The 13,424-nt window shown below is 42.8% G+C and overlaps 1 protein-coding gene across 1 annotated transcript; it reads right to left on the reverse strand.

The window, feature by feature from the left end:
* Positions 1-9,553: 9,553 nt before the first annotated feature.
* HTR1E (5-hydroxytryptamine receptor 1E) lies at positions 9,554-10,660 on the reverse strand (the record flags this gene model as incomplete). The annotated part of the gene is made up of 1 exon (XM_082307315.1): positions 9,554-10,660. The coding sequence occupies exon 1, from the start codon at positions 10,646-10,648 to the stop codon at positions 9,554-9,556; it is 1,095 nt and encodes a 364-aa protein (XP_082163441.1). The 5' UTR covers positions 10,649-10,660.
* Between the last annotated feature and the right edge of the window lie 2,764 nt (positions 10,661-13,424).

The raw sequence follows: 13,424 nt of genomic DNA on the forward strand, positions 1-13,424 counted from the left end.
ATGGCACATTTAAGGGTGATCTAACCTATCAGCTGTGACAAAAACTCCCTTTTTCCACATTTGTGCCCACCCGGAGTGTGGAGAGCAGCAAGCCACAAGTCTGTGGCTGCTTCGGGGCTGCAGTGGCACCAGCTTGCGTTTCCCCAGCCTGGGGGAGAAAGGGCATTTGGTCTTTTCCATTGCCTTTCCTCAGCTGTTCAAGCCGGGCGCTGAGCTGAGAAGCTGCTGTCACACACACCACAACAGGGCCTTTAAAGACTGGTAAGGCCTTGGCAATGGTTGCTTTTGTGGACATCGGTGGCTGCTGTGTGAGGTGTTGGGAAACGCAGCTGCAGTGCTCGAGGGTTAATGGTGTCACTGCATGGTGGGTTTTATCAACCCCTCCTTCAGGTTGATAACCTTTTAGAGGATAACCTTTTAAATGTCTCGGTGATGAGTACTGGCTGGCAAGGCCACTGTGTGCCTTGGCTTTCTGTGCGTGGGGTAGGTTTGGTCTCAGTAACGTGTATGCACTGTCGGTATCTCTGTTAGCCTGAACAGTCGCTGCGGTGTCTGGACTAGGGAAATGTCTTATTTCCAGCCAGGACCAGTGGCGGAGGAGAACAGCAATGCTCTCTTTTACTGTGGGTTTGAATCTCCTGCCTGGTAGTGGTTTTTGCTCTGTGAAAAATCAGGACTTGTTAATCTGCTTTAGGGAATAGGGAAGTTTAGAAACTGTCCCCAGTGTGGCTGTTTTACCACCTGAGTTGGTCTGTTACTGCCCATGGGGTATGTGCCTCCCTGCAGTACGAAGAAGAGTTTGGTGGCAAAAAAAGCAGGTCACATGAGCAAAGCAAAAGCATCCCTGTAACACAAGATAATGTGTCCTTTCTACATTGACTGGGGTACATCTGGTCAAGATGCTGTGGCCTGAGCTTTTGCATGGGCTGACACATGAGTACAGCCCCATGAGGGACAATGCTTAGCCTTTGCTGTTGTCTGCCTTGCTGTAACTTGCGATACAGGCTAGATTAAAGTAGCAGGGGTATAGTAGCATGTGCTCAGGCCAGGCAGGTCTGCTGTCCCAGGGGTTTCTGCTGCAGATCTGAGTGGAGCCACTGGCGTGGAGCAGGTTTGGTGTGCTGGGCCATGCTGCAGGGAAAGGGACAGTGGCTGCCTTGGGGGCTGTGCCTCGCTGAGAGGTGCCTGGGGTACGATGCTGATGCAGGCAGCTTGTTCACAGTCTATTGCCTGTCTGGACGCCTGTCCTGCTCTGTCACCTGCCTGCTAGTGCAACGGGGTTGGGGGACACAACTCTGGCCACTTGTTTAGTGCACAGCCCAGGGGAGACAGTGGTCCTGTCCTTCACACCCCCCACTTTTATTTTGGTCAGAGGTGCCCTGGGTCCCCTGGGCGAAGGTCGAAGCAGCAGTTTGGCTGGAGGCAGACTGTGCTCTGATGAAGGCAGGTGACAGCGGTGACACTGTGTCCCCAGTGCACAGGGGAAGACGAGGCGCAGCCTCTGCCAGCCACAAAGCCCCGGGTCTCAATCCCCTTCCTGCCCATGGGCTCTGCATGCGTGGTAGGAAGGGGTACAGCCTCCGACTGGTCTTAATTAAAACCACAGATAACCTGCTCTTGAGCAAGGAGCGAAACTGCTGTAGTGAAAAATTAAAGGATTATGATCTGTGACTTGTGCGTATATGCAAGCATTGAAGCAAGAACACCATGCTTATTTTTGCAATCATAGATTAACTTCTGTGACCTAATTGGATTAATTTTTTCTTTCTGCCTGCTTCACAATGACCGTCCAGTCATAATACAAAACTGTTCTCCTGAAATTGCAAAAATAAGAGGTAGAGTATTTTCTTATTACTCTAAATTTGAAAAGTGTTTCTTTTTATTCCTTGTACACAGACTTAGCAATAAAAGAATGAGGAACTGCACTGGAGTATGTATGAATAAAAGTAAAACTCTAGCTGATAGAGCTGATTTTAGTGGTCAGATTCTCCTATTTAAAAACTCTCAAGCTGGAGGCGTTAGCCTGATTTTTTATTTGTTGTAGAAATAAACTTGTTGAGGCTTATCCCAGCACCCTAGCAGCTTGGCAGGCTGTTCCTCCTACAAAGGACTGAGATATTATTTCTGGTGGCGTCACAGAAATGGAAGTCATTTGTGTGGAACTTTCTGTTCTCCTGAAAAGGTCGTTGTAGAAAGCTTTGGAGAGAATCAATTTTTTATTGTAAAATCCACTGGAAGGTCACTCTACTTGTTGCAGGTAGTGCAGGCATGCACATGTGGGTTTGTGTTTTTCTTCTTAGTACTCCTTTAAAATTAATAGCCAGCAGCTGAGTCATTTCAAATTATGTGCAAAACAACAGTTTACAAAAGGAGTTCTGTCTTCCCTCTTCCTAGAAGTTACGTTTTGTTTCTTAATTGACAAAATGCGCGTCTTTTATAAAGCGTAGTTGCAAGGAGACAGTGCTTTCTGCCTCACCTCATAGAAATGTGTCGGTTTGCAGTCATGTGGCATATGAAATGAGTATGGGAAACATAGTGCTTTGGAAGATTTGAGTACCCCAATGACATGGGATCTTGCACCAGATAGAAATGAGGGTGAGAATTTGTCATGCAGGAAATTAATCCATGAAAACTTCAGAGAGCCGATCTATATGCTAATGTATTTTAAGAATGCAGTGCAAGCAACTGGAAGAGGGCGAAATATGGGGGGAGGAGTAGTGGAAGGGTGCAGGGAGGCATTTCCAATATTGCTTATTGCATCTAGGAACCATACTAGCTGTGAGTTTAGTTTCTACTGATAGAAGCCCCATGGGAGAGGAGAAGAGAGAGAATTATTAAAAGAGCATCTTCAAAAATTGTGACACATGGGAAGACGTTGTGGTGTATTATGCAGCATCTTTCATTTGGAAAAATCTTGATGCATGTTAGACATCTGATTTGTAGTAAAACTGCAATAAAACAGTAGCAGAGGCTGTACAGAACAGTGCCATGGAACAGAGTCTGCAACCTGATTTCCTAAAATCAAGAGCAGAGTGATGCTTAGGTGGTGTGTATCAACATAGCACAAAGTAGCCTTGCATCTTGCTACAGGTTACTAGATGCCACTGTGGTGCTGAGGAAGGCTGCGAAGGAAGGGGAAAGAAATAAAAAACGGAGGGAAAAATTAATGAACAGGAGGCACAGACCAGGAAATAGTGAGATGAGGAGGAAAGAAAAGTGATTAAGAAGGAAAAAGTTCTTCCGTAGGTCTCTGAGCAAAGGTTCATATCATTTGCTTGTATATGTTTTTTCCCACAGCTCACTCATAGTTCTGACATCTTCTGCTGTTCTGGTTTCGGCTGGGATAGAGTTAATTTTCTTCCTAGTAGCTGGTACAGTGCTGTGTTTTGGATTTAGGATGAGAATAATGTTGATAACACACTGATGTTTTAGTTGTTGCTAAGCAGTGCTTACACCAGTCAAGGACTGTTCAGCTTCCCATGCTCTGCCCTGTGCACAAGAAGCTGGGAGGGAGCACAGCCAGGACAGCTGACCCAGACTGGCCAAAGGGCTGTGCCATACCGTATGGCGTCATGCTCAGTATATAAATGGGGGAGTTGGCTGGGGGGTGGCAATTGCTGCTCGGGGACGGGCTGGGCATCGGTCAGCAGGTGGTGAGCAATTGCATTGTGCATAATTTGTTTTGTATATTCTATTATTATTATTATTATTATTATTATTATTATTATTATTATTACTATTATTTCCTCTTCCTCTGCTGTCCTATTAAACTGTCTTTATCTCAACCCATGGGTTTTACTTTTTTTTCCGATGCTCTCACCCATCCCACTGCGGGGCAGGGAGGGTGAGCGAGCAGCAGTGTGGTGCTTAGCTGCCGACTGGGGTTAAACCACAACATCTACTTACAGTAACAACACTAAAAGTTTACCTTTAAGCGCTGATTCAGTGCTTATAGAAATTAGCAGAATTCTTCCCAGTCACACTTACCGAGCTGTGATCCAAAGTGGAGTTATTGCATACTTCGGTGGGGACACATTAAATCATGAGAAATTTTATAAATTGTTCTCTAGGGCTGATAGACATGACAGGATATCATTTCCAGTTTACATTAATTTGAATGTAGCAAATGGTTAGTTTAGACTGAGTGGGAAGGAGTAATTTCATCATATAATACCATTTACATGTGATCACCTACATGGGATTCATGAAAAAGTAAAGATCCCCTGGCAGTGGCAGGGAGGGAAGCGGGGGGGAACAATATTGGCAATGTCACGTACATAGCATAAAATAGAGAATGTTAAAGAATAATTTTACAGCTGATGAACCTGGCATTTATCCAAACTCAGATTTTTTTTTTTATTATTTTTTTCTTTTTGGCCTTAAGAGAAAAACAGGTAGCAATTACAAAGGGAGTATGTGTTGTATGGGACTCTTATGAAATACAACTTGTGATATATTGGCTAAGGCAATAAAAGGAATCACAATATTTACTGTGTCCACTTAAAGAATAAAGCAATTTAAGATAATTCTTCATACAAATCATTTGGGTGTGTAAAAGATGAACGTAAACCAGCCTGCCTGTTACTGATATTTGCAATGGTTAAACAACACGCAGGCACAAGGACAATCTCTGCACTTGTGCTGGAAGCCTGTATTTCCCCTCAACACTGCAATGCTGTTTACTTTTTGATAACGGGTTGAAAACAGAGGAGTGGAAATAGAGACCTTAGAAAAGATTCCCTTATTCTTTTAACATCTTGTCCCAAGTAAAGCTACTTTTTTTTTTTTTATTCCCTCATGGTACATGCAAAGGACAGAGTCTGCTGGCAATATAGGAAAATAAGAAGTGGCAACTATGGAAAACTGGACAGCTCAGGTACACGGCAGTGAAGTCTGAATAGTGGCAGCCTTTTCTGTAAACTTGGTGAAACAGGGTGAAACTTTCCCATTTGGAAAGTTCAATCCCATCACCTATCTCCATTCAGGAAGATCAACAAAATTAATCTCACGTGCTGTGAACAACTTGGTACATCATTGTGGTGGGGAACCCCTAAGCTTTAAAGGGATGTGGATGAACCAGATCTAAGTGTCTCAGGACATACATAGCTCTTGCCATGTTTTTGCTGCATCTAGGATGTGCTATGTACTAGAGAGAGGTAGCTCACCTCAGGAGATGATGTGATCTATGTGGGAAAGATGGAGAAAAAGTACAAATGATACCCACACAATAATTCCTCCACTGCCCATGTTGACTGTTTTCCTTTCAGGAGTCATGTCAGAAATGGGTTTGAGAAGGAAAAAAAAAATCAGCTGCAAGGAACAGGAGAGAGGTCGCACTGTATGCAGGTGGTGAAGACAAAGCTTGCAGAGAGCTGAGGTTGGCACAAGTAGAAGAGCAGAAGCTGAGTGCCACCTGAGTTACCTGTGCAGGTACAGGTTCCCAAAAGTGAAGATACAGCACCCTAAAATGGTAATATAAGGGTCAATTTTAATGTGGTAGAAAGGGAGCAACAAAGACAGGGTACAGAAGGAGGATGACAAGATAAAAGTAGCAGGTAAAATAGCATTTGAAGAGTAAGTCTTTTGGGGAGGCCAGCTGGTTGATGGGTGCAGTCTTCAGGGCTAGGGATGTATGAACTCACTCCAAAGCACTGGCTGCTTACACAGAGCAAAAAACTTCTGGATATGGCCCAGACATATGTAAGACAAAGTAAAACCTGACAGACTTGGAACACCCACGGTCACGGGAATCCCGATAACAGCACTAAGATGGGGGGAGAGAGCGGGGGCTTGCTCCAGTAGGACCACGACAAATTTAGGGATTAGAGAGAGTCAGAAACCCAAAGACAGGATGGTGAGTTAGGGGTAAAAAGACAGGAGGAAATAGCACTCAGAAAATACATCAGTAGAAGTGACGAGAGAGCCTGAATAGTCTGTATGAATCCTGCTGTAGAGAAAAGAGGAGAGGGGAAGAAAAACCTTTTCAGAAATGTAGGAAGAAAGGTAGGAAGACAGCTATGCAAGGGGAGCATTAGGGAAAATAAGACTTTGAGGAGGAAAGGTGTTTTAGAGAGGCGTGGTGTGGCTGGGCCTGATCCAGGACAGGTATGAATGGGGAGTTGCCATGGACAAGAAATCAAAGTTTAGGAAGTGTCTCCAAACCCTTTGTAAAATCAGCAAATACTTAACACAGAAAAAAAAAAGAAATTGCCAAACAATGGTGCCAGACTAGCAAAAGTTTTTATTTCCAGGAGACGACAGGTAATTTCTGATCAAGTTAAATTGTTTTAAGTAAACAATCCTTTAAATCGCTCCTGACTTTGAGTATGAGCATGGGGAAAACATACAGGACAACTTCATCAATCTAGTGGCATTTGTTGGAAAACATAGCTCTGTGTTTAGCTAATGACTTAATTAGAAAAGCAGTAGTCAGCTGGCAGTGAATGGTGAGTCTTTATTTAACAAGGAAGCACGAAAATTACCCATCCATCTGTTTTTTTCCTGTTAATTACCTCTAAATATTAAAATTGAATACAGTCTTCAACCTGATTGGTAGTTTGAGTGGTAATAGTGGAGATCAGATACTAACAGACATACATTAGTAGAAATGAAGATGATGCAGCTCCTGTGTTTTACAGCTTTCATACCTGTCTCTGAAACATTTCTACCTACCTACAACAGCTGCTGTGGAGGTCATGTTCACCATTTTTGGTCCTTCAGCCATACTTCTGGCTTTAACTGAGCATCAGTAGAGGTGACAGAGTTAACTGAGCCGTTACTTTTGCATGAGAAATGTGATTGCACACCGCATGCCAGCAGCAGCATCTAGCTGTGGGGTTGGTCCCACTTGGAGGGTTGTTGTTAGTGGGGATTGGACTAGTTGGCCTCCAGAGATCCCTTCCAACCTAAATTATTCTGTGTGCCGATGTGCCCTTACAAGCAGCAGTCAGAGCTGGCAGCCTATCTCATTTTGTTGGTTTTCCCCTCTGAAACACCTTTCACCAACATTGTCACTCCCACCTCTTCCCTTCTCCTAGCAAAGGCCCCCATGCAGCCCACCCTGCGACTGAACCCGAGCCCCAGAGACAGCCCCAAAGAAGCTGGCTGGGGTGCAGCTTCTGCCTCATCTTAGCTGAGTGCCTCGAGGTGACTCAAATTATCTGCTGGGCCAGTCTTACACATTTACTTTTCCCTCTCTGATCATTACTGTAGCTAGGCACCCTTGTAGCAAAGCAGCAAACTGCCCAAGGGACACCAAAACCTACTCTCTTCTAGCAACAACTGCCTGTGTGCCCTGTCTTCCCTGCCATAGTCACCATGTTTGGGGAAATTATGCATAATCCTTGTTCTTTATTAATCATTTCTATTGAGCTTGCTGAAAGAAAAAATAAAATTATTTTGTAGCAGTTCTTACAAATACTACTTTTTATTTTAATTCCCGGCTATTTTTTTTCCTAATAGCATATGTACTCTGGGGAGCTGCTTTGGAAGTTTTATAGAGAGACAGGGTCAGGCCACTCTTCCCCAGCTTCAGTCAACAGTTTCCATCTCCAACAAGCTGCAAAAAGGAAAAACCATAATGGATCTCTGTGCTTCCTTACTAGAAGACGTTTTCAGTGGCTGACATTATTTTTTCCCTCTTTTTAGATATTAATGTTAGCTAGTAGGGAACTGAAGGCAGCTGGAGGAGGCAGCTGTGACAATAACTTCAGAAGGGCAGCTGGAGATAAACCTCCTAAACTCAGGAATGGAAAACTTGGAGTCCTTAAAGCAGAATCCCACCACATGTGGGTAAGTGGTAGGCCACACTTTTGTCACCTTCAGACTTGATTTACACTCAGCTTGTAGCACTGCACCTTTCCAACTGAACGCTTTCTCTCAGAAATAAGGATGTAATTTCTCAGCTCCATCTGGAGTTTATTACTCACATGTTACTTACAGTTCCTTGACTCTTGGTAAGACAAATGATTGTCATCTTGTAAATTTTCAAAACATTTTTCAGAGATAGCTTCCAGTGCTGTTACAACACTTTTGCTACCCCTAATATTTGTTTTGATGGATTTGGAGCTGCCATGCTATAGTTCACTGTTATTGCATGTCAGGTTGATGTATGTGATATTTTTTATACGGTATATCGGTATAATTCAAAAAGAATTTGTCCAGAAAGATGGACAGGGAAGAAAGTTATGGTGCAAGGTAAGTGATCAATATTTAAACAGTGCTTAGGAGTTGCTAATGGACAATACCAAATTCTCAGCTTTGATTTTGCCCCTTCCCAGCTTGATTTCCACAATATCTGAACCAGGACATTTTAACTTTCATAAGCACAGAACACAGGATACGAAGGACACTCTAGCTGTCTCTCAAGACAAGGGAAGTAACTCCATGAAGGACTCCCAGAACAAGAAATCCTGCTAGAGGACCTGGTCATAGGTTAAGCTGACAAGAATGCCACTGTGAATAGTAAGATAATGGTAAGGAGATGTGCAGACTGCTATTTACAAAAATTATTTTCCCTATGTTTTTTTTTTTTGCTGCTGCTGTTCAAGCAGAAAATAATTTGGTTTTAGATGATTCTGATTTTTTGTATATTGCTGGCCTGCTGAGAAGATAACCAGTTGTTTAAGTCGGCAGGGTGAGATCAATTGATCCGTGGGGTTGTGCACCACAAGGTCCAGGTGAAGTGTGGTAAAAGTGAATAATGTCACCCCAGAATCGACCAAGGCACAAGGCCTGAGCCCTGAAGAAATATGGTTAGTGGTATTAAAAATGTGACCAGTCAGATGTGCAGCTGATCTTACAAGTGTGACACTTGCTAGCTGTGTCCTCTCAATTGCCAAACAAACTGCACAGGTGTCTGCCCAATACTTTGAACATAAATCAGGAATCTTACACAAAAACAGCCACTTAAATAGTTACTTTGGAGTAGAAAATGGGATCCATTTTTAGATGGAATGTACTGAACTTTGCTTTCTGGTTTGGGAGTGTATTCCTGAAGAAAGGAATGGTTTATTCTGCCTTACCCCAAGCTGGAAATGGTGGTTATTTTCCTTCTGAATGACTGTTACAGTTTTCTCAGAATGCCACGGTAAAGATTTGCTGTTTAGCTGTCATGACCATGAAATGTTTATTAATTTTTGAACACGTATTTATGGGGTTCAGTTTATAAGCCTTTATATTACTACAGTGCACAATAATTTAGACATTTGATTCTTAAATGAAAAAAGTATAAAAGTGAATATCATTGTTTGCTTCTCGAATCATTGATTACACAAAATGTCTTAAACATCAGTATATAACAGTTTCTTTTTTTTGTTGTTGTTTAATTGCTAAAAAATCTGTTCCTTTGTAGAATAAGTTTATTTCAAACTCTTTACCATGAATAACACTAGAGGTAAAAAACAACAGAATGAATTACAGGCTAAAGATAAGTCAAGCAAATAGGCAAACACAAAAATCCCCTTTATCAAGGGAAATGGTGACAGAGTCAAACAATTTTTCTCATTCTTAAGGCCAGGAGTCACGTCATCATCATCATCACCTCCCAGTCCTTTTAAGTATGTTCTCTACACCTGATGAGCTTCCTAAAGGCCAGCTTGAAATCTTCGTTAAAGCTAGTGTACAGCAAAGGGTTGATAAGGGAGTTGACATATCCCAGCCAGGTCAAGAAGTCTGCCACTTCTGGAGAGACAGTGCAAATGCGGAGGCCCACAAGCAGCTCCTTGATGAAAAAGGGCAACCAGGACAAAATGAAAGCACCTAAAATCAGCCCCAGAATGCGAGCAGCCTTTCGTTCCCGCGTCGTGGAGATCTGCTGCCGGTCGCCAGCCAGGTCCAGGTCATTCTCAAAAGGAGGGATCCTCACAGACACATTGATTTTATCGAACTCCGTGGTCGGGTCGGACGTGGAGAAGTCCGAGACGCAGAACGTCTGTGTGAGCTTGCAGCTGGCAAAGGAGTTTTGGCTGTCGGTGCTCCTGTTGCTGAGGTGGCGGCTCGAACCCCGCTTTTGGTAAAGGCTCTTTGCAGCGTGGTAAATTCTGTAGTACAGGATCAGGATCAAAGTCAAGGGGATGTAAAATGCCCCAAATGTGGAATAAATAGTGTAGATGACGTGATCGTGCTGAATGCGACACTCACTGGGAATATTGATGCTGTGGTGATTTCTCCAAAACAAAGGGGGCATTGATATGAAAATGGAGATAGTCCACACGGTGACTATCATCAGCCCAGCCCTTTTTGCCGTTCTTTTCCTGGCGTATTCGATAGCATCTGTGATTGCCCAGTACCTGTCCAGAGCAATGACACACAGATGAAGGATTGAACACGTGCAACAGGTCATGTCGACGCTAAGCCAGATCTCACAGATGAAGTACCCCAAAGTCCATTTATCTATCATTATGTAAGTGATGCTCAAGGGCATGACGAGAACAGCAACAAGGAGATCTGTCACAGCTAGTGAACATATTAAATAATTTGCCGGCTGGTGGAGCTTCTTGGTTGTGGAGATTGCCGCAATTACAGCAGAATTCAGCAGCATAGTAAAGGTTGTGATTGTGGCCAAGGTCAGGGTAACGAGCATCTTTTCAGTTACGGTTTTTGGCTTTGCAGCCACATTGGCTTCAGTGGTGCAATTTGTGAAATTCATTTTCCCCTCCAAGATGCACAGTGAAAGACGTTGCTGCTTCTGGTAATAAATAGTTCCAGCTTCAGAAGTCACCCATTTGAAAGAGGGACAGAGATGCTCCAGGTGCAATTGTTTTTTATAATCCCATATTCAACAGAGCAGCAAAAATCTTCCAGGTTTCCTCCTGTTCATTGTTTTCCTAGAAGATAAAAACACATCTGTTAATGAACCTAGACAAATCCCGCCTTTTGGCAAAAGCCCTACACTTCTAATATTACCTCCTGAAATAAAAATGTTGGTCTGTTTTTCCTTCTCTTCTCCTCTCCTGCCTTTTCTTCCCCTTTTTCTCTGTATTCATAGTTCATTTCTTTTTCTTCTCTAAAGGGTACTTTGGGCCAGATTTCCTGCTGATGTGAACTGATTATTTCTCCTTTGGTTTTGGAGATCTCACTTAAAGTGGGAGGTTGGACTAAGGGACCTCCAGAGGTCCCTTCCAACAAACATTTCTATGATCTCTGTGAATTATTGATACTAGGAGCTAGTCCTTTTCCTGCTTGTTAAATAGGCTCCAGCAGATGAAGAGCTGTGGAGATCTGCCTTTTCATTTTAATTGCTATACGAGAGGGATCAATTACTTCTATGTATCACCTTTGGAAAAAAGAAACAGAGCAGCCTATCTCAGCAAAGGCATGCCAGCATTTCATAGTTTTCTATCCTGCTTTTTCATATCCACATCTATATTAATATCTTGGAAACAGTACTTAAAAATTACTCAGGTTACCTTTAACATGCAGCTTTCAAACAATGTTTAAAGCTTTATGGCAAATGCTTAGTTTTACATAGCACATTAGTGTTGCTAGGAGCTTATATAGTTTTGTCTAATTATTCCTGACATTTCACATATCCCACTGTGTATGTCTTTAGAGGAGACAGACAAAAAGCTTTTGCTTTTGCTTTGAGATTTCTACCAAATCATGCTCCCAGTCAGGCAGTCCAGTATGATGCAAGGTACAAATAATAATTAAAGAAAAAAAAAGGTTTAATTTTGTTTCAGGAGTTCATATGTCTTTTCCATACATCCAAATGTTGACTGAAGCCAGAGTTAGCAGTCTGTGAGATGCAACTTGGGATACCCTCTGGGGCCTTGCTTACTCATTTTTAATTTACCTTGGCATAAAGGATGTAGAAAACTGAAAGCCTGAATCCTTTTCCATTAAAATAAACAGAAAGATTCCTTCCCCTGGCTTCACTTATCGAAGAGTAAGGAGTCCTCTAGGCTAGTTGTACAGGCTCCCTTGACAGGCAGGAGAATGAGACAGTGGCTGCCAGAAATACACTTGTCCTCTCTCAAGACAAGTCTTTACGGCAGATGGTGTGAATCACATCCTGGAAATGCTGATCTTTCTCTGTTTTGACTACAAGTGGCTTCTCCACAGTTGCATTTAGAATACATGCCTGATTTTTAGATGGCTCAATTTGAGAGGTAAAACCCATTCTCACTGACACCAGTGGGACTTGGATTAGGCTCTGAGAGAGAGTTTTCACATGCAAGCTAATGAGGAATTAAGAATTTAAATGAGGAATTATGAATTTAAAGCTAGTCAGCTGCTTAGCTGTGTGTACATATGCTCTTATTCAAAAATTGGAGTTCCGTCTTCTGAATGAACTGAATGAGGAACAATCAAAAATAGAAACTTCAGAAAAAAAACTGTTCTTCACAGATAGGCCTTAGGAAAGCAGATCTGTATCGTCGTAGACTGCATTAGGAAAATGTGAGTTTTAAATTCTACCCAAGGGACAGCAGAAGTGCCCTCCTCCCCGCCCCCAACTACACTCTGTTCTTCAGAAACTGCTTTAAAGTATCAATAACCTTGGAGAAAATATCAGGCCTGCTTATTAGGAACAGAGTGGACAGGCCAGATGGAGATTCATCCATCAGCCTTCAGGTTGCTACTGCATTGGAAATGCTGATTTGGTCGTTTAGACCTGAAGCCAAAACTTCAGCTCAAACCTTCTTCACAAATTGTTCATGGGAGTCTTCTCTGTCAAGCCAGATCTTGATTTCATTAGTTTGCACCCTGATTATGTCTGATGCTTTGACCAGAGGAGAAAGCAAAGAGGCTCTCTGCACTCCAGGAGCATGGACCATAAGCAATTGCAATCCATATGCTTTCCTCAGCATTATCCTTTAGCGAATGCCCCTGGTCCATAAGCACACTCAAAGGTACTGGAAGACACCATGGGATTCACACGTCGTCCACAACTGCCTATTGATCTGGTCCATGCACAAGAGAGCTCCTGCTGCTTCTTGATGTAAGCGGCACTTTTTTCTGCTTGTTCTTCACTTCTCTAGGAGCCCTGAAGTTTCATGGCCCTGGCATTTCTCCCCATCTTGTGTGGTCCCCACCTTATTCTCTGCTGAGCACTGCCTATATGCATCTTTAATCCAGTAGGAACTGAATTGCTGTGGTTCTCTCCCCAGTGGCCCTTCACACCAACATAGCTCCAGGGAAATCCTTTCTGAGCTCTATCCATTCTCTGCACCACAAGGATACTCTGAAAAATAAATTCTTCCTTTCCTTAATGAACTTGTCTTTAAACAAACCCCATAACACTTTATCAGGCCCAAGCACCAGGTTTCCAATAGGACAAAGAGTACTGCTGATCACACAGGGGAGTTTGGTTGTTTAAGTCTGCTCACTGCTGAGCAGAGCCAACATTTTTTTCCTTGGAAAACCACTGCAATAATTGAAGATGGGGAAAAATATAAACAAAGCATCTTCCCTGCAGAACATGA

Source organism: Platalea leucorodia, assembly GCF_965183815.1.
Source record: "Platalea leucorodia genome assembly, chromosome: 3".
Lineage (NCBI taxonomy): Eukaryota > Metazoa > Chordata > Aves > Pelecaniformes > Threskiornithidae > Platalea > Platalea leucorodia.